The sequence below is a fragment of the Sminthopsis crassicaudata genome, chromosome 3 (assembly GCF_048593235.1).
Source record: "Sminthopsis crassicaudata isolate SCR6 chromosome 3, ASM4859323v1, whole genome shotgun sequence".
NCBI lineage: Eukaryota > Metazoa > Chordata > Mammalia > Dasyuromorphia > Dasyuridae > Sminthopsis > Sminthopsis crassicaudata.
This window is the reverse complement of record NC_133619.1, coordinates 433,687,766-433,710,323: the sequence shown is the minus strand read 5'-3', so window position 1 is coordinate 433,710,323 and position 22,558 is coordinate 433,687,766. Positions and strand designations below refer to the sequence as shown.

Below are 22,558 nucleotides of genomic sequence, written 5' to 3'. Positions count from 1 at the left end.
TAAAGTTCCCTTTATTTCTAAATCTAGTCCTACTTTGGTTATTTTACTTTAACAGGTCAAATGCTGTTAGAGCAAATTCCAAATGCCTGCCAAAATTCTTTATTGGATTGGAGATTTGCTGAACCAAAAGGAACTTTTAAATAAGCAAATCATCAGCTAAGGAATTAATTTCATTTTTTGATAAAACATATTTTCATCATAGCAGTATTTTTTTTTGCAGTAGGCCTAGACATGTAGTTTTAGTTTAAGTATGAGCAAATAAACAATATAAAGGTGCTAGATAAGAGGTAATTCTTCATTAACATCTAATGTTCTACTTCCAGTGTTGTGATGCCTAAAACATGAGTTAGATACAGTACCTATAGGACTTCTCCACCATGATATCCTGCCTACATCCCTGAGCACAAGTGATCTGAATCACGCCTGCTTTTAAATTGTTGTTTGTAAAGGGCTATGAAACTCCAATTCACAAAGCAACCAATCATTATTCCAAACAACCAGTGATGAAGGATGTATGTGACCCTCCCCCTGACAGAGAGGTGGATGACTCAGACAAGACAGGTATTTGGGGATGTGGCCATTGTGGGAATGATTTGCTTGATGATGCATATTTCATACAGCAGATTTCTTTTTTTTTTTTTTCTTTTTCATTGAGTAGCTAGACACTACTGAAAAAATGACTGAACAACAACAAAAAAGGTTAAAGATTTTGAAGTTAAATCTGGGGAGATAAGTTAACTCTTACACCTAGATTCCATTTCTGCCACTGGCACATATTATGGGAGGCATTTAGTGAGATACCAAGCCTTTCAGTGTCCAGACTACTCTTTAAATATTTAAGTTGCAGAGCAGGTGGCAACAGAGAGTGCATTTTTTCATCAGGAATTCCTATATCCACAAATTCCACATTGCAGGGCAAAAACATAAATAAAAACTCTCCCTACATTGCAAATATCTAATATAGATAATGGAAAGAAATATAGATAAAACACAATTTACTACTGGATATTTTGGGTCCTGTTGGGTTCTACATGCAGCTCTGGGGAGACTGTGAAGTATCTCTGGCTTCTGTGTAAATGGTCATATTTGACTTAAACCATTTTTCAACAATAATTCACTCAAGAAATCTCATTTTATGAACGTCTTGGAGCACAGACTGAGGGTCCTCCAGTATCTCAGAATCTATGCAGCTTTGCTTCAAGATATCTTTCAAATTAGAGCTTCCTCCTTGAGTCACCCTTGAGGGAAAGAAGCTGTGCTTTTTTGCTTGGAGATAGAGCACATTTAAATTAATCAAATGCCTAAAGGTGTTCTCAACAGAAAAGTGTAGCAAAAACTTTCAAAGAAATATTCTGGGAGGTGCAGCAGTTAGGTGGCACAATGGATAAAGCACCAGCCCTGAAGTCAGGAGAACCTGAGTTCAAATCTGGCCTCAGACACTTAACACTTCCTAGCTGTGTGACCCTGGGCAAGTCACTTAACCCCAATTGCCTCAGGGGAGAAAAATATTCTGGGAGGTTACATTTGAGGATAATATTTAGGATGAAAGAGAATTTTTTTTCAATTCCCTTTTTAAAAATGATACCCTTTTTATTCATTACAAATATGTGGACTTCAAAAATTTCTTCCAAGGGAGGAAAGAAAAAAGATACAAACCTATGATATTAGTTGTCTCTAACCAAAGCTACAAGAAGTTTTGATAAACTTTTCACCCTTTACATTCACAGAGTTTTCAACATAAGCACATGAAAAATACCTAAAAATCTAGCAAAACTGAGAACTGTTAAAGATCTTAACTTAAAAAGGCCAAGGTCTCCCACTGCATCCAGAGTCATCTCATGTTGTCCTGATTTATATCTTGCCCACTGGACCCAGATGGCTCTGGAGGAGAAAGTGAGGCTGGTGACTTTGCATAGCCTTCTCTCACTTAAATCCAGCTAGCTCATTTGTATGACACGGCACCACCTCCCTGATGTCCTGTTCCTCTTTGAGAATGAAGGACAAACAAAAAAACAGCTGCATAAAAATACAAGAGTCTTATAAAAACCCTCCCTCTTGATTAGGTGGTGAGATTTGGCCCTGCCACAAATAACAAACTCCAATTTCTTGGGCTGTTTCATTAGCATCGTTAATGTGGTAAGACAGAATCATTAGTAATGATGGAGGCACAGCCAGGCCCGTGGCATCCAAGCTCTGTTGACTGCATCTGAGATCTGGTGGATGACTAAACATGTTGGAAGGAAAAAAATCACAGCAGTATACCTAAGTACTTTATTTATCCATGGATCAAAGAAAGGCAAGAGAGGGTAACCAAAGTACTTCGGGTCACCAAATGTAGAAAGGGGCTATTGGAAGCGCCAGTAGTGGGCAAATTACCCTGTCAGTAACAGCTGCTTAAGGGGGTGGGGTGGCTAATCAGTATCAAAGGGGTGTAATCACATCTTCAATCTCCGTTTTCCCACTGGAATAAACATCCCTGCTAAAAGATCAGGAATGTTTTCCCTTTTCTACACCTCATTATTTCTTCTGCAGTAAATAATCCCAGGTTCTCACACAGGAATAGCAAAGTGAGGAAATAATAAGATACCAGGAGCCCAGACAGAGTCTGAATCACCTTCTACATATCACTAAAAAAAAAAAAAAAAAAAAAAATAGGTACATTTGCTTGTAGCCCAATCAGTGAAATAATAAATTGCATATTCTCATGCTGTATATTCTGCCTTTTTGTGTGGTTCCAATGTGAATCACCAAACTAATAATTTGTCAGTATAACTAATTATTAATATATGCACCTGGTTGGCTACATTTAATACAAATCTCTCCAAGATTCCTGAAAAATAAATCAGTGATAATTAGACAAGGCAACTTTTTTTTTTCTAAAGTTATTCAAGTGGAAAGCTTTAATAGAGAATGAATTTTGTCTTAAAAGAATGAAAGAAGTTATTCAAGAGGAAAGCTTAGATAGATCACGATGTAATCTCATCAGTATGGGCACTCCCTTAATTGACATGGATCCTTATGGCTTTATATTCTCTTAGCTCTTCATTTAGGTACCCTCATCACATCTGTTAAATTCACCTGGCTCCCTCAATTCACATAGCCACCACATTAGTTCAGGTCCTTATCACTTCTCTGCTGAACTATTAAAATAGTCTTCTAAATGTCTGTTTATTTCCAATCTCCCTTCTCTCCAACCTGACATACACCTGCCAAAGTGATATTCCCATTCCTAAAACACAGATCTGACCATGCAAATTCTCTGATCAATAAACTCCAGTTGTTCCCTATTGTATATGGGATCAAATATAAACCAATCTTGTTAGCATTTAAAAACTATTAATAATCAGCTACTACCTACCTTTGCATTTTTATTATACATTACTCCTCTTTACAATAACCATACTGTCCTTCTTACTGTTCCTAAAACACAATATCCTACCTCCTAATTCCATGCATTTGTACACTCTGTCCCCCACACTTGAAAATAATCCCTCCTCTCCTCTACCACTCTACACCATCCCTAATTTCTTTAAAATCTCAACTGAAGTACCACTTCCTATGTGAAGACTTTTCTGAGCCCCCTGCAATCCAAATATCAGTGCCTCCCAAAAAATTATCTGATCTCATTGGGCATTTCCATCCCCTACTTCTTGCAACCTAAGGACTCTTAGACTTAGTCATCTATATTCCTGCTATACTCTAAGGACCATCAAGCCTTTCTGTCTTGCTTGCAGTTATAACCTCCTCTCTATATTACCTCCCTTAATTGGAATGTGAACTCTTTGAGAAGAGAGACTGTCTTGTTTTTCCATTTGATTACCCAGTGCTTAGCACAATGATTATCATACAGTAACTGCTTCAAAAATACTTTCCATTCTATTCTATTTCATTTGGTTATAATATATAATATATAGATATAGATGGATGGAAGGATGAATGGATAGATAGATATAGAGAGAGACATGCATATATTTATATATAGTCTACATTTACCTTGTCTATACTTATAAGAATGTATTTCCCCCCCTATAGATTAGGGAGATAGTGTTGAAGTATATTAAGTCATTTTCACACAGAGCAGCAAAATTGATGAGGTCCAAAAAGTCACAATGATGGGACCCAGGTAAAATAAATTCATACATTTAAATTATCTCCACATCAAGGGGCAAAGCTTTATTGGAATGGTTAGCACATGGGCAAGGTCCTCATGAACTCACAATTAACAAGAGGAGAGGTGAGACCTTTTATGAAAAAGGCTCCAAAATAAGGTATGCTAACTATGCTAACTGTGTATATTAGTAAATCCACTGGTGGTCATGGCTATCCTATTGATATCAGATAGGCTCAGGAGCTGATGACGAGCTTAACCTCCAAATTATATAAGGTAACAGTGGGCATCAGTACAGGATAGCTTTGTCTGTACAAGATAACTCCACAAGGTCAGCTTGCTCCTCACTGGGGTCCACTCAGATACTGGATTGCTACCAGAGATATGGTCTTTTCTGTAGTCCATTCACCCCATCATCGGGAAATGTTTTGTTTTTGTTTTTGTATGCCTAGAATCTAGCATAGCCCCGAGAGCATGTGGCACATTATTAATAAATGCTTTTTGATGGATTAATTGATTGATCAATAAATATATAATTCATCACCAGGTTCATATTCAAAGCTTTTTTAACTTAATAGAAACTGTTAGAGATGGTCTTCTGCCAGCATTGTCATATGAAACATAGACTCAGTAAAGGACCAATATAATAAAATAAAATGTAAAGGGGACAACAATAAAAATCCTAAATTTAGGTCCCAATGAATCAATTGTACAATTCTAGGATGGGAAACATATAAATAGCCAGTTTGATTCAAATAGGCCTGGGGGATTAGATGACTCAACATGGGGCTTAATATAAATCAACTCTAGGATACAGCTAGGTGACTCAGTGGATAGAGCATAGGACTTAAAGTCAAGAAGACCTCATTTTAAATCCATTCTCAGACATATACTTGTGTGACTCCGGGCAAAGCTCTTAATTTTTCTGTTTAATTTTTCTTATCTGAAAAAAGGGGGTCAAAACAGCACCTATATCCCAGGATTTTTATTAGGAGAAGATGAAATAACATTTGTAAAACTTAAAGTACTATACAAATCCTAACTACTACATTACTGAAAAAAATATTTTAAAAAAATGAAATGACTAAAAGAAACAAAGAATTTTAAGAGGTTGGGTTAAAGAGAGTTTCCAAAAATGGGGCAAGAGTAGAAGACTGAATATTGAATTTGGAGAACAGTCCAAGTTTGTTTAGATAAACAATAGAGTATGAGAAAGAGAACAATAAACAATTAAGCTAGAAAATTAGGATAGAACCAGACTAGAGGGAAATCAAGTAATTATTAAGTGAATTGGGTAGAACTGAAAATAACTATACCAAATTTTTAAAACTGTCCTAAAAATACACTAGCAAATCAGCTAACAAAGACAGAATAATTTATGCTATAGATTAACCAACCATATCAACATTCTCCTAATATAGTTATTATATTTTATGAGAAATGGAAATCATAGACTATGTTACAAAACTTTTGATGTTCCTATTAAGATACAATAAAAAATTAGGTCAAATGAAAATAAATTTTAGATCTAAAAGTGATTCAGAGAGTCTCTCATATGGCCTGCTATTCAAGTAGAATCCTTGGGGTGGGCCTAATAAGTCCATCACCAGGGTCATGATGTTTCCGATGAAGTATAACCTAGATTTGTTTTATTCTTTCTTTTTTTTCTTTTTCTTTTTCTTTTTCTTTTGTGGGAAGCAATCAGGGTTAGGAAACTTGCTCAGGGTTACATAGCTAGTAGGTATCTGAGGCAGAATTTGAACTCAGGTCCTCCTGACTCCAGGACTGGTGTTAGAATTGTTTCATAGTTTATCCCCTGTATCTATCACCATGTATAGCATATAATAGATACTTTTGACTGAATAATTGATTTAAGCAAAAATCCTTTAGGTACATATCACCAGGAGATGGTTTTTGTCTAACAAGCTAGGTGACCTAGATTTGCTTTATCTTTCTCACATGGTTCTCTTGAAATAACTACTTTTACTGACCCGAGCTAGTGGTTAACAAATGCCTAAAGTGTAATGGTTTTTAGTTGCTCTTAACAAATGCCCTGAAATGATTTTCTAGTTGTTCTTGGAACTTTTATACTGTCTCTCCTATTTGGGTTAAATATGGATGATTGGGAATAATTTTTTCCACTAATGATTTATGGCAGCTTCTTTCTTTACTTGAAAAGTTCTTTGTGTTACACTCTAATGATACTCTACAATAACCTTTTAATCCTTTTGTCTCCTGCCAAAAGGTCGTCTTCTCTACAAATTAGTACAGCAAAATAGCAACCCCATAACCAGAAAGGTAAATTAGAAAGAGTATCACTATAAAAGATGAGAACAGCACATATTAAACAGAAACAAATGTAATTTGAAATTTGCTTGCTGTTTAATGTTTTATGTAACCCCTGTCCCAAAAACCTATTAATATAAGACTTTCTCCTTTTTGGTGGAGATGAATGTGCTGCTATATGTGAAGGGTCCCCCAAAGGGGGCTCATCAAACTTTAAGTTGTACTGCTTTAGGCACTTCTGACTTTCAGCTTCTAGAGAGAAAATAGAAAAGGCCAACCCTATTTCTGGCTGCTGAAGGGAAAAGACTAGGAAGACATTAGAGGAACTAGCAGTCTCAAATCATTTCCCTATTCTTAGCTTGCTACATTATAGATTATGATGAGTTTCCCCTTGGGTGAAATCCGACTCTCTCTTGACTGAGCTGAGTGAGTTACCTTGCTTCCAATGGGAGAGCTCCTTCATTCTGTATTATCTGGTATACAATCTCCTATATATACTTTCTCTGATTTCTATTTTGCTATGATTTGGATAAATGGATTTCTTTGCTATTTTCTATGTGTACTCACTGTGAAAAAGGCATTTGATGGGTAAAGGGTCAAGTTTTTATTATAGAGTTGTGAATGACAAAGTGATAAGAAGTTAGCTTGAACCCAGTTATATCCCCTAAGGGAACAAATAGATATACTTCTAATCTATTACTTCCTCTCTTGGAGAAGAGATGACTTCAACTCTTGTTTCCCATCCTCAATGAGACTTTTTTGGAGAAGGGTTGGAATAGAAGAAGCAAGTGAGTTGTTGTTGTTTTTTAATTTTAATTTTTTTTTTCTGTTTCCCTTAGAATCACTCAGTAACAGCCCTTATAATACATGGATCTCTCTGAATATAAAGGTCCCATACCTTCACTATACTTATATAGCTCTCTATAGCTTATTTTAAAAATCAAATGGAAAGGCTTAAAGCAGGAGCTTTGGTTCCTAAACAATTTCTGAGTCTTAACATGAGTGATGAATAAACTGGTGACGACTCTTAGGCTTGAGGTCAAGAAGTACATTACTACAACTAAAGTCAATTGACCTCTAGAGGCTGGAATAATCCTCTCTTCATCAGGATTTAGGAATAACAATTGGATAGCATTCACCATTCTGGGAGTTTTATGTAACAACTAAGTAAATTTTTCAAGTAGTTATTAAACTGTAATAAAAATAGTTCTGAATTGTTAAAATGCAGTAATATCTTTGTGTCTCTTGGGCAATGGTTGATAGCATTAAAGCCCTTAATTAAAAGGCTTGCTTATTCTGAGAAAAAAAAAAAGTCCATATAATAAGACTAATGATCATGATATTTGTGATGATGATATAAAACACTTTATGTTATGAATCACCCTACGGTATGTAACAGTTCACATTTCTATGACTTTATGATAACATAGCATTTTATATACATCATAATAAGAAGGGAAAGAAGGTCATAAACATTTACAAAGAGCCTACTATGTGCTAGGAATAGTGCTAAGTGCTTTTCTTTACAGTTATTACCTCATTTAATCCTCACAACAAGCCTTTGGGGTAGATGTTATTTTTATCCCCATTTACAGAAGTAATAAAGATTAAATAGCTTGGCCTGCTTCCAACTTCAATGTTCTACCTACTGCACCATCAGTTGTACCATGATAATAACTTATGTTTTAGCAATCTTTCCATGGGACTTTGAGATTTCCTCATGGGAAGCCTAGAGGTATAAGAGGACCAATTTCATCAGGAATAGTCTTGGGACTATATCCCCCTCAAGGTTATTAGGACTTTGCAAAATGGCAACACTAACCCAGTCCAGATTCTGATTACCTGTGATACACTTCACATTTTCAAGGGACTAGGATAATCTCCAGGGAATTAGACATAGATTACAATCCATGAGGCAGGGCTAAAGGGGAATACAGAGGAAAAACAATGGACAGAGTCTGGCTTTGATACCCTGGTTCATTTAATTGTCACACTGGGAAGCAACAACACTCTCAAAAACACTCCCTACCTCCTGGGCCAATACCCTACCATTTGTACCCTAAGTTTGCAATGCCCTGCTGAGAATACCAGCATGATACTGCTACCATGGACACTTCCCTAACATCCTGTCAAGAGGGACTTGAGGGATGATGCTCCTATTGTTCTGTGAAGATGGCAGGATAATAAGCCTGAGATGGCTAAGAAGGAGCAGAGACCAGAGCTCCCCAGGAGATATATGCAGGCAGGTGGCAACTTTGGAAAATGGATGGTGAGTGAGCTCACTGCTTAATTTAATTCCTTGTTATTTGCCTCTCACCCTACTTTGAGAAAATGTCCTTTGCTTTGCCATCACATGATTTATTCTGGCTTAGTCAAGGGAGATTTCATGGAAATAGAGGTTCATGAGTTATGAATCAAATGGATGATCATCATGGGTTTGGAAATAGCCAAAAGCTATTAGGGATTTGTGGGTATGTGTTTATTTTTAATGACAAAATACTTTGCCTATCTTGCAGGGTACTGTGAAGAAAGTGCTTTGTAAATCTGAAGCTGTATATAAACATGACCTAGATAATACTATTATTTTGCTCCTTACCACAAAGTAATTCACATATTATTTGTATATTGCAAATGAGGAAAAAAATGAGAGGCTGAGTAACCTGCCTGGTGTTACAAAGCTAATATAAGCAGCGCAGAGGTTTGAATCTATGGCTCCTAATTCATCCAAATGTCTTTGGAAAGAGAAGTATATTTCAAGTTAGAGTCACTTACTACATATATAACTTTGGGCAAATAGCCCAAAAGTTTGGGAAAACTTCTCTGGGTCTCAACTTCCTCAACTGTAAAATGTGAGAATTGAAGTAGATGATACAGTAGATAGAATGTAGAAACAAGGAGGGGATAAAGTCAGAAAGACCTGAAGGGTCTCAGACAATTGTGTGACTCCAAAGGAGACACTTAATATTGTTTATCTCAGTTTCCTCATCTTTAAAATGAATTGAAGAAGAAAATGATAAACCATTCTAATATGTCTGCCAAAAAATCCTGAGATCAAGAAGAATAAGACATGACTGAAAAATGATTAAACAACAACTTTGAAGGTCCCTTGCAGATCTATGAATAGGATCCTTGATTTTAATAAAGTGTAATAAAAAATATTATATGCATGATTATCTCATCTAATCATGAGATACATCAAAGATCATTAATCTTTGAATAGGGAAATCCTATAACCATCATTCCTTTCCACTTAGGATAATTATTAATTATCTTCTCACTATATGAAAGGTAATAATGCAATAGCGTAAGCCCCCAAAGAAGCATGCAATCTTACTTTTTCATCATCATCAGTGAAGGGAACACCTTCAGGAGTTTTATTTATTGCTTGTGCAACACCGATGATCTCCCCATCACTGTTTCTGATCGGCATACACAACAAAGACTTTGTCTTGTATCCGGTCAGCTTGTCAATTTCATCATTGAATCTTCGGTCCTAAACAGAAGAGAGAGATACAGTATTAATCACCTGTGACTCATTGCAGGAGGAGAAAAGGTGGTTTTGGAGAAGTCTTTTGTATGGATTATGCAATCAATGAAAACCTTTCCCAATCATCCTTTTCTGTATCAAATGGGTTTTGTTTGATGTTTTGTTTAACTTGGGAATAGTGTAATAAATCATTGCAAACAGCTCTCCACTTCCTAAAAGACATGAAATTAATTCTAATATATTACTTATTAAATTATTCTGTTTTCATATAAATGACTGAGTGTTTCTTCAGCATTTAATTGCAAAATGGAGAAGACATATCTTAAAAGATCATCAAAATCATCAAATTAGGTCAAGTTTTTGTGATAAAGAGGTGGGAGTTAGTACCTGGGCAGTTAGATGGCACAGTAAATATAATGCTAGGACTGAAATCAGGAAGGCTTTCTGAGTTCAAATCTGGCCTCAGATACTTAACTAGCTTTGCAATCTCAGTCAAGTCACTTAAGACTGTTTGCTCAGTGTCTCATCTATATAATGAGCTGACAAAGGAAAGGGCAAACCACTCCAGTATCTTTGTAGAAAAACAAAACAAAACAACAACAACAAAAAAAAAAAAACCTAAACAAATGGAGTCACAAAGAGTTGGACACGACTGAAAAATGAAACAAAACAAAATAGGTGACTACATTTCAATGATAAGCAGTTTGTTTGTTTGAAGTGTTTGAAATGCGGAACAGCATAGAAAAACTCCATCTTTGGATTTCTGGCTCCTCATCTCTATAAGGGGATCAGAAAATGTGACTTGTAATGATACTTCCAGTTCTAAATCAATGATTTTATGATATTAAAATGATGTTAATTCTGTTTCCCAGATTTCTGCACCACAGCAAATCATTCCATAATTTCATTGACTTTAATTGAGTGGCAGGGTAATTGACAATGAGGGAGGGAATCAACCTTGACCAAAAATAATGTTGTTTGTACTAAACCTTGACAATAAGGAAAACATCATTATAAATTCAGCTCCTTTTCTTCATGTTGTTCTCATGTTCTGTGGGGCCCTTTCCCCTAGATTTTGTTCTTCAGATATTAATGCCTTTCGTTCCTAACACTAGTCCTTTTTAAGGATTGTGATAGAGACGGAAAAATAAAGAAGTTGTTTGTGATAGTTAAAAAGAAAAACTGGAAATAAAGTGGATTTCCATCTGTTGGGAAATGAAAGAAACAATTTTTTTGTATTCATGTAATTGTGTAATGTCTTATAAAGAAATGACAAATATGATGAATAAAGAGAAACTTGGGCAGATCTGTTTAAAGTGAAAGAAAAATGAAAAAAGAAAAATTAGAATATATATGTATGCGTGTATATATAAACATATATACATACACATGTATATATGTGTACATATATACATTATATATTTTATATAAATATATATGTATGTGTATATATATATTTATATAAAACTCATACATGGAGAGCCCTCACAAGATGGTCAGAAAAAGCAATACAAGGATATTTTCAAAGTCTCTCTTAAGAACTTTAGAATTGATTGTATGGCATGGGAGACACTGGCAAAGAACTACCCAGCAAGGCATGCCCTCGATAGAGAAGATGCTGTGCTCTATGAGCAAAGCAGAACTGAATTCGTTCAGAAGAAATGTGAGATGTACAAAGTTAGAGAAGCTACACCAAATGTTCATATGGATTATTTGTATTCCACCTGTGGCAGAGCATTCCAGGTTTATATTGGTCTGATCAGCCAAAGTCAGACACATTGTACCTCGATTCTAATGTGATGATGTCATTTTTGGTCCTTTTCAAAAATGAAGAACCAACCAACCAATATATATGTGTATATATATATATACACATATATATATATGTAAGTGTGTATATATGTATCTGTGTGTGTGACACAGGTTAATTGAATAATTTTAAGATGACAAGAACAATTTAAAGGAAATAAAACTAAAAAATATAAGAATTCAATCCATAAAATGCTTAATCTTGGTTACATAGGATTAAGATAAAATATATTTTCCTTCTTTTAATAGAGAATCAGCGGACTACAGTTGCAAAATGCAAACTATAAAGGGGGTTCCATGAAGTGGTTGGTACTATAAACTAACAAATATGGGGAGAGAGGAAAGAGTCAATTTTTAAATTTTTCTTTCCTTTTTTTAATTAAAGCTTTTTATTTTCAAAACATATGCATGGAAAACTTTTTGACATTGACCCCTGCAAAACCTTGTGTTCCAATTTTCCCCACCTTCCTACCCATCCCCCCAGATAGCAAGTAATCCAATATATATTAAACATGGTAAAAATATATCTTAAATCAATATATGAATACATATTCATACAATTATCTTGTCACACAAGGAAAATCAGAAAGAAAATAATGTAAAGGGCTGAAACTCTTGAGTCAATGCACTGGGATAAGACAATTGAGCACTTGAGGCTAATTATTGATTGGACAATACTCTATAAGAATATGCTTGGAAAATGGTCTTTCCCACTATCCTGTGCTGGCCCAATCATTTGGTGTATATAGAGAATTGTGGGAGGGACTAGGAGGTGCAGTGAGACTAGCCAGGGTCACTTCTGGAAGAGAAACAAGATGATGAGGTTGCAGAGATCCTTCTTGTCTGCTCTCTTCATTTCTATGGCTAAAGACCTAGAATAAAGATTTTTGCTTATCCTGATTCCAGCTTATTCTAAGGCATCCAGGGTCTTAAGGTGGTCGCCACAAAATAAAATGCAAGCAAACAACAAAAAGCATGAAAGTGCTTCCCACAGTCCTCTTTATGGGTGTAGATGACTCTCTTAATCACATGATCATTGGAACTGGCCTGAATCATCTCATTGTTGAAAAGAGCCACATCTATCAGAAATAATCATTTTATAATCTTATTGTTGCCATGTACAATGATCTCCTAGTTCTGCTCATTTCACTTAACATCAATTCATGTAAGTCTCTTCAGGTCTCTTTGAAATCATCCTGCTGATCATTTCTTATAGAACAATATCCCAAAACATTCCTAGATCATAACTTATTCAGCCATTCTCCAACTGATGGGCATCTACTCAGTTTCCAGCTTCTTGCCACTACAAAAAAGGCTGCTATAAACATTTTGGCACATACAGGTCCCTTTCTCTCCTTTAAGATCTCTTTGGGATATAAGCCCAATAGAAACACTGCTGGAACAAAGGGTATGCACAATTTGATTGCCCTTTGGGCATAGTTCCAAATTGTTCTCCAGAATGGTTGGATCAGTTCACAATCCCACCAACAATGTATTAGTGTCCCAGTTTTCCCACATCCCCTCCAAGATTCATCATTATTTTTTCCTGTCATCTTAGCCAATCTGAAAGGTGTGTAGTGGTATCTCAGAGTTGTCTGTCTTTGCTTTTCTCTGATCGATAGTGATTTAGAACACCTTTTCATATGACTAGAAATGGTTTCAATTTTTTCATCTGAAAATTTTCTATTCATATCCTTTGACCATTTATCAATTGGAGAATGGCTTGAATTCTTATAAATTTTTAGTAATGAGACCTTTATCAGGCTCTTGAATAACTCTTGAATGTAAAAATGTTTTATCAGTTTATTTACCAGTTTATTGCTTAGTTTTGTTTGTACAAATTTTTAACTATTTAACTTAATATAATCAAAATTATATAGTTTATGTTCAATAATGAACTCCAGTTCTTCTTTGGTCACAAATTCCTTCCTTCTCCACAGATCTGAGAGGTAAATTATCCTTTGTTCTTCTTCTAATTTGCTTATAATATCAAGAGTCAATTTTTAAGAGTGACAGCTCCAACTTTCTAGTTATTGCCTAAAATTATTAGCCTCCTTGAATATATGATGTTCCCAGCCACCATGACCATGTAGTCTCCTATTCCTTAGGGGTTATGATCACAATCTTCCAAGAAGCCTTTCTTTATTACCTCTCCCCATACTCTTGTAATTCAAAAACTCAGACTTTTTCATTCCTACCAATTCCCTGTTTCCTCCACTGGAAATAAGAGGAGATTCTTGTCAATATGTACCCATATGTATTCTATACATTTTTCCCTATATGAACTTTGGAACCAACCCTCTACCACTGACAAATTTCTTCATCTTAAACTTCTTCCTCTCCCACTCTTTCTATTTTCTTGAACTCACAGAAAACTGACATTCTCTAAAATATCTTTTACCCCAGCCATCCTTTCCAGGGATGATTACTTTCATTCATAGTCTACTCCCTACTATGAGGCCAAAAGAGTTAACATATTTATATTTTGACTCTCTGGAATGCTCTGTCTTACTGTTTAGAACTTTTCCTCTTCCTTTGAACCCAAGATACCAGCCCCACCCCCTCTGTTTTTCAGTAGCTAACCTTACTTCTTACTCCATTATAAGCTTTCTAATTTCCCTTACTTTATGTCTCCCTATCATGTTACATCTTTACTTATCCATGCTCTCTTCCTTTACCCTACTCTCTAAACAAAAGATGACCTTCCTCTTGCCAAGGATAACCATCTATACTATTGATATCACCCTCCATCATCTCCAGGAATTCATCCCATTGATCATCCCCCTCTCCAACTTGCTCATCTTTAAATGCACAATTTAATTTCCTGTTAAGAGATAGAAAAAACAAGTTGCTGATTTTCATTTCAGTAAATGCTAAATGGAAAATTACCAGACCATTTGCTATACCTCGTGGTTTATTCCTCCAGAGTCTTGGGTTTATAATAAGCTAAAGAACCTCACGAGTGTACCAAGGAAACTAAACAAGTTTATACTGATCCTGAGGGGTACAGTGTGACCCAAACTCAACCCTAGAAACATAAAGAATTCATGGCAAAGAAAGGAAAACTTTTTTTGACGGGCTTTTCCCTCCATCAATGCAATCCAGAACAGATCAGAATTCCTTTTGTAAACCTTTCTTAATCACCATTATTAGTCAAAAATTCAAGATTGGCTATATTCTAGATCCTTGGTTCAACCCAATAGACTTCAGTGTATATGAACTAGCCTAAAGAACAATCTTGACTATAAAATCCTAGTTTAATATACATGGACACAAACCCAAACTAAGGTATGTACAAGACTAATATACAACTCAAATTAAAATAATTTTGTACATGTATATAGTACTTTAGAATTTACAATGTGCTTTCATATTCAGTATTTCATTTGATACAACCGTATCATACAGAAAAGACAGGTTAGTATACTAATTTTAAAAGAAATAAGTCTCAGAAAGATTGTGTCTTTCCTGTAGTCATATCACTAGGCAGCATCAATAGGACTAGAACTCAGATCTTCAGACTCCTAGTATTCTGCCTTTCCCCCTCCCCCCCAACCATACTATGGAACATTCCAATATCACTGTAACAGACCTTCCCCACTTCCAAATAAATTTGTGCCTTAGGGAGAAAAGAAAATTCACACAAGAAAATAAAGGAATTCAGTGAAAAAAATAAAATCAATAGCTCTCCAATCAAAATTTGAGAAGCAATGGTTATAATATTGTATTGCAGTGATTTTTAAATTTATGAGTTTTCAAATTTTCTGTTTCTCCACTTTATCATTCATGATAATATCATAATCATAGCCTGATTCTCACACAATGTAGAAAATAGCCCATCAAAATAGAGGAAAGAAATGGATGATAGAAATCCCCACTTTTTTAATGTCTTTAACCTCTTAGACACAAGCTTACAATGAAAAGATTTGTTTAAAAAAAACCATTCCCCCAACAGATATAATGTCACTTGAAAGAGACAAAGGAAATAGGGAAACCATTCTTTAAAATATAGTGAACACAAAAAGGGGACAAAGGAAGATAATGTTCTTTTGTCAAATAAAAGAGAATAGGTTAATAACAGATGACACCAAAAAGACATGAGCTTTCAATGTTGTTTTCTTTACCTCAGGCTTATCTGAACATCAGAACATGCAACACAATATGAGAGATCAGGAAAACAGGCTGAGTTAGAGAACAAACTGGTCAGATACTGTTTAAATAAGCCTAGCTGCTTTAATTCTGATAGCTCTGATACTGAAGGACTTAAGGAGATAACTGAAGCCATCCAATCTCAGAATTAAAAGATAACTAATAAACTAATAAACTTTAATTTTGAGGGGAATTATTAGCCCTGAAGAAAAGAAGGCTGAAAATAACAATAAATATCTTTAAGTATATAATGAAATACAATATGAAAGACAATTATCTTCCTGAAAGACAGAACAAGAAGAAATGACCAAAACAGTTATTAATCAATCAATAAATATCAATTAAGCAACTAATGTGTGCCAAGGCACTATACAAAATGATGGGGATAAAAAACATAAAATTAAACATTTTCTGCCTTCAAGGAGTTTTCATTCTAACACAGGAAACAAATATAAATAAATAAATCTATATGTGGAGAGAAAGAGAGACAGAGAGGGAGAGGGAGAGGGAGAGGAAGAGGAAGAGGGAGAGGGAGAGAGAGAAGGAGAAGGAGAGGGAGGGAGGGAGGGGGAGAGGGAGGGAGGGAAGGAGAGAGGGAGAGAGAGAAAGAGAGGGAGAGGGGGAGAGGGAAGGAGAGGGAGAGGGGAAGAGGGAAGGAGGGAGGGAAGGAGGGAGGGAGGGAGGGAAGGAGGGAGGGAGGGAGGGGGAGAGAGAGAGAGAGAGAGAGAGAGAGAGAGAGAGAGAGAGAGAGAGAGAGAGAGAGAGAGAGAGAGAGAGAGAGAGAGAGAGAAAGGAGAGAGAGAGAGAGAGAGAGACAGAGAGACAGAGAGACAGACAGAGAGAGAGAGAGAGACAGAGAGAGAGAAAGAGAGAAAGAGAGAGAGAGAAAGAGAGAGAGAGATGTGTCTTGTGTGTGTGTTTTTTATAGAGAACTCACACAAAGAAAGTCCTCACAAGGTGGTCAGAAAAAAAAGCAATTCAAGGACACTTTTAAGGTCTCTTTTATGAACGTTAGAGCTGATCGTATGATATGTGAGACACTGGCACAAGACCACCCAACATGGCATGGTTTCATCAGAGATGGTGCTGTGCTTTAGGAGAAAAACAGAATTAAATTAACTCAGGAAAAAACAGAGATATGCAAAATTCAAGAATCCATCCCAAAAGTTCATTCAAGTGGTGGCACCATCAAGTGGTGGGGGATGAGAAAAAGATGTTATGATGGATATGACTCTTAAACTGAAATTTGAAGAAATCTAAACAGAGGTAAAAAGGAAATGCATTCAAAGCACAGAAATACTCTCCAAAGTCAAGAGGACAAGAGATGAGAGTCATGTTTGAAAAACAGACCAATCTGGCTAGAAAAGAGAGTGCCTGAGGAAGGAAAATGTATAATAGAAACAGAAAGGTTTAGACTAGAACTATATGGTCAGAGTTTTTAAATGCCACACCAAGAATTTTATATTTTTATCCTAATTGAGAGGTTGACTACTGCAACCTAAATGATATTAAGTATGACTTAGCTTGGGAATTTAATTAGAATGTATAGAATCTATTATGAGTGGTCAATAGAAAACATTAAAAATCCTTACAGCTAAATAGTTGGAGTAGAGAGCCAAAAATATGGAGAATACTCTTGGGAGACTCTTCCTTCCAACCTTATCCAAAGTACTTTAGGTAGAACTGTGAATTGGTCTAGCCATTTAGGAAAGCTTTTTGGAATCTGCCTAAAAATGATATGACTACTAGATTTATATTTAAAAAAAACAGAGAAAAAAACTATATGTATTAAAATATTTATAGCAGCTCTTTTATTGTGGTGGCAAAGTGGCAAAACCTGGAAATCAAAGGAATACCTATTAATTGGGAAAGCTGAAAATATTATGGTATATTAAAGAAATGATATGCTCTAAGAAATTGTAAAAGAGATTGTTTTAGAAAAACCTGGAAAAATTGTATGTACTCTTGTAGAATGAAGAGAGTAGAGAGTGCAATTTATACATTAACAGATTCACCATAAAGACAACTTTTAAATATTTTTTGAAGTGTGATTAATGTAATAGCATTCACAATGATTCTAGAAGTTGGTCCTACCTGTTTATTAACAAAGAGGAGATGCCTTCATGTACATAAGGAGACGTGTATGTATGTGTGTGTGTGTATTTTGACATTGCCTCAATGAGAGAATTTGTTTTAAAAGTTTTCTTTTTTCCTCCTGAGTGATGGGAGGGGGAGAAAGAGGGAGAAAAAATAGATTTTTGTTATTGAAGACAATTAATTTAATTTCAAAAAGCAGCAAAGCAAAAACACCAAAGTAAGCCCTAGAAAGTCCCTTGACTTTCACCTTTGCACTGTGAACTCCTAGTTGACTCCTGTAAGGAAATAAGTTGAATGAGAAAGTATTGAGCCAGATTAGTCTACTTGAAGTTTCTCAAACTCTTGATTGTCTGAGGGCTGAGTACCTGGTGGATGAGTTTCCTATTCCTGTTCCTCTTCTTCCTTTCTCTTGCCATCCACCTTCTGCCTTAAAGATGGAGTGATATTATTTTTGTCCTTTCTCAAAGAGAACCATGGCATCAAGAAGGTGATGCCATGATATGCAAGTTAATTGGCTTTAAGTGAGGAAAGGCTGTGCAAAATCACTAGCCTCACTTTCTCCTCCAGAGTCATCTGGGTTCAGCTGCAAGATATAGATCAGGAGCACTAGAGATGATCCCAGATGCAGTGTGAGAATTGGGCCTTAAGCTAAAGTCTTTCCCAGGCTTCAATACTCAACAATAGGGGCAGAGAAAGAGCATTTATCAAATTTTTGCCACAGATTTTTTGCTTTGAAGAAAAATTGGTAGCAAATGACGACTAATATAAAATGGGGCAAGGACCTTTCCAGGTAATTTTTTTTTTTTATAACCAAGAAAGGCATTGTGGCATAGTGGATAGAAAACCACCCTCAAAGCTAAGATCTAAATTGAAATCCTACCTTTACTATATAAAATAACAAATCATTTAACAACTCTCTAAAACTCTAAATTTCCTCTCATAGACTATATTAATCTTCTCTCCATATTTTTGTCACTCTCTTCTAGAGCTCCTTTTTCTAAATGTAGATAAACATCATAAATGACAGTTCTAAAGAATATAAGATTGATAATCAGAAAATTCTTCCAAATTTTAGTTCACAAGTCAATAGTGGAATGCCCAGCCACAAAGAGAAAAGACAAGGGACTTTCTCCATGACTCTACTGTATTATCCAACATTGATGTCATTCCTTCATTTTTAAAGAAAACCAATTACATTATGGGCTGATATCTTGACTTTCCAATTAACTAGATTAAAGTTCAGCAGAATGGCACAAAATCATTAGCCTTACTCTCCCTTTCAGAGTCATCAAAGTCCAATGGCAAGGCAAAAGTCAAGATGACTGGTGCTGGCCCAGTATGAGTGGATAACTTTGGCATATATAATACCTGATAAAGCTAGATCTAGGTGCTCCACAGTTCCTACTTCATCCACCTTCGTGGCCAGTTAGGACAAATTGTTCTCACCTGTCCATTCTAGTGAGGGAAATTTCACATGCTTGGGGTAGCTATACCCCCAAGTCACTGACAGGTTGGAAGCCCAATGATTATCTTTAACTTGGTCAAGATGGATGTAACTGGAGTGTGCCTCTACATTCTACAGCTTCTTGGAGCCACAGTGAGAGATAAGTGTGAATGAAAAAAACAGCTCAGCAAGCTCTCACATCAGAGGTGCTAGTCCTCTAGGAATACTCCATAAACCCCAGTGTGCGTACTGCCTTTAGCAGTCTAACATGGCACATCTCAGCCTTCCAGCAAATATAACCAAGTTCTTCCAGGGTTTGCTCAGTGTGATGGAAACAACTCCAACCAAGGCATCTCCCACCTAAACTTCCAATACACTCATGTTGTAACTAGTGCCTGGGGACAAAGTTGCAATACTGCACCTATGTGACAAGTGATCCTCCTTTCTAAACAACACCAGTATTGAAGAGCAGGATTTCCTACCAACTTCAAATTCTTCTTCTAGAAAAAAAGTCCCTTGTCTTTTCTCTTTGTGACTAGTCATTCCATTATTGACTTGTGGACCAAAAAATGGGAGAATCCATTCTTAATTAATCTTACACTCTTTAGAACAATTGTTTTTCATATTTATTTGCATATGAAAAGAAGAGCTCTAGAAGAGAACTATAAAATGAAACTGTGATCAAGAAACCCATGTTCCAATCCCAGATCTGCAATTTACTTATTGTATAGCCTCGGGCAAATCTTTTAGTCTCTCTCAACCTCAGTTTCTTCCCTTGTAAGTTGGGGATAGGAATACAATACTTATCTCACCAACTTGTTTGGAAGAAAAAAAATTTTAAACTTAAGGCATTATCTGTATACAGAAGCAAGTGCCATCATTCTTCTTCCTTGAGGCTTGCCATTTGAACAGTGATCCCTGAGTGTATATGTTAAAAGTTCTTTGGGCTTTTTAGAATGATATTATTTTCTTTGGTGTTGCAGTGAGCAAAGAGTCTGGAGTCAGACAGACTTCTCTTTCTGAGTTTGAATTTGGCCTCAATATTTAGTAGCTATGTGACCTTGGACCAATCACTTAACCCTATTTGTTTCAGTTTCCTCATTTATAAAATGAGTCGGAGAAGAAAATGATAAACCATGTCAATATCTTGGTCAAGAAAACCCCGAATAGGATCACAAAGACTTGTATATGATTGAACAAAAATAACAAATTATTTCCTTTTAAACTTTTCAGCATTATGAGCATACTTCAATTTTATAAATGCCAATGGAATCCTAGTACACTTAATAATAATAATAATAATAATACAAAAGTATGCTTTCAATCATTTGAGGGCAGCACAAAATGCAACTTCAATACAATACATAAGAACTGTGCCACCTTTAAAGCTAAATGTGATACCCTGAAATCAGGAGGCAAGAGCTCTTGTTAAACTCCAACCTTCTCAGCATACAATTAACATTTCATTTTGACTTTAATTTGCAAAGTTCGAAAGGATAGGTTTCAATATTGCACAGAGGGAGTTAAGCAACCCAACTCTCATTAATGTTAATGGGAGCACTGTGGTTCAACTGAGCATTGAAATTTACCCCATAGTGTTATGGAGACCCAATTGATTGCCTTTTCTAAGAATCTACACACCTAAATTCCTTTGCATCTCATGTTATTTTTTCCATATTGTTATCTGAGTTGCTGTTTTACTCATCTATTTATATGTCATAATTATAGGTAATCCACAACTTATTAGAATTCACTTTTATACTCTACTCATCTTCTCCACCTTATTTTTAATAGTGACTTTTATGAACTATGATAGTTGGTGTCTAGTGAATAATTTTCAGACTATAAACTAATTAACAAATGTAGATTGATAATCCCTGATGTAAATCATAGAAAAATCAAACAAAATGTTATTTCTCCAAGGTAGGCATATGCAGTGGTAATGTCTATGGAGATGATAGTAGTGGAGTCATTTTTGGCAAAATGATGTTAGAAATGAGTTTGGGACTCACTTTAAATTTAAGGGAGAGGAATTCTCATTTTCTTTCCCAGTATATTTTTAAAATAACAGATGGTGCTGTGAACAGTAAAAGGTACCAAAAGAAATTAATTTCCTTCCTACAGTGTGATCTGTACAATTTCACACCTGTTCTGTTTCCTTTACTCTAAGACAGTATGTTCACTAATCATCTCTGGAAAAGTCCTTAATGCTCTACCCAAGGCCAGTGTCAAACATAAGGTTTTAGGGATACAACATTCTGTTATCAGATTCTCTAGCATTTTGATATGTGGTGTTTTTAAAATTCCTCACATGCTCAGACTATAAATCAGGATATAGGATCAACAGCTTCCCCAACTAAGCAAGATTTTATTATTATTCTTTAAAAAAAAAAAAAGTAATTTGAAGAGGTGAATAAGATTCTCTAAAGTTCCCTAAGGTTCCTTCCAGATTTAAAATTCTAGGATTCCACACTTCTCTGATTCTAAGTACCATAGTTAATTTTTGTTGTTCTTGTTCAGTCATTTCTCAGTCATATCCAATTCATTGTGGCTACATTTAGGATTTTTCTTGGCAAAGACACTAGCATAGTTTACCATTCTCTTTTTCAGCTCATTTTATAGATGAGAAAACTGAGGCAAACCGATTAAATGACTTGCCCATGATCAGATGACTGGATAAGTATCTGAGGCTGGATTTGTGCCCAGATTTGACTTTAGAACTAGTACTCTATCCACTGTGTCACCTAGCTGACCCACTGCTGCTAATACTAAAGGCCATAAGGTAATCCAGTAGATAGAATACAGATATAGTGGGCAAGAATTGGCATCAAATCCTGTCATTCTCTGTCTGCCTCCATTTCCTAAAATAAGATAATAATAGCACCTATATCCCAGGGTTGTTATGAGGATCAATAAGAAAATATTTCTGAAGTACTTTACCATATGACTTCTTGCTTTTATTATTAATTTAATAATAATTATTTAATTCAATTTATTATTAGGTACTGGAATCTGAGGTGGCTATATACTACAGTGGATAGAATGCTAGACCAGGAATTATTAGGAAGACTCCTCTCTGAATTCACATCCAGCTTCAGGTGAAGTCACTAGTTATGTGATCTGGGCACAAAGAGATTACAATCTAATGGAGGAAGACAATATGCAGTAATAAACTGAA

General features: G+C 35.6%; 1 protein-coding gene across 1 annotated transcript in view; it reads right to left on the bottom strand.

Moving 5' to 3' along the window:
* The window catches only part of PDE11A (phosphodiesterase 11A), a 474,543-nt gene that overhangs the window by 387,586 nt on the left and 64,399 nt on the right, over positions 1 to 22,558 (bottom strand). The window contains exon 2 of the mRNA XM_074303019.1: positions 9,729 to 9,887. Within this exon, the coding sequence (XP_074159120.1) occupies positions 9,729 to 9,887 (159 nt within the window). The remainder of the gene's footprint in view (positions 1 to 9,728; positions 9,888 to 22,558) is intronic.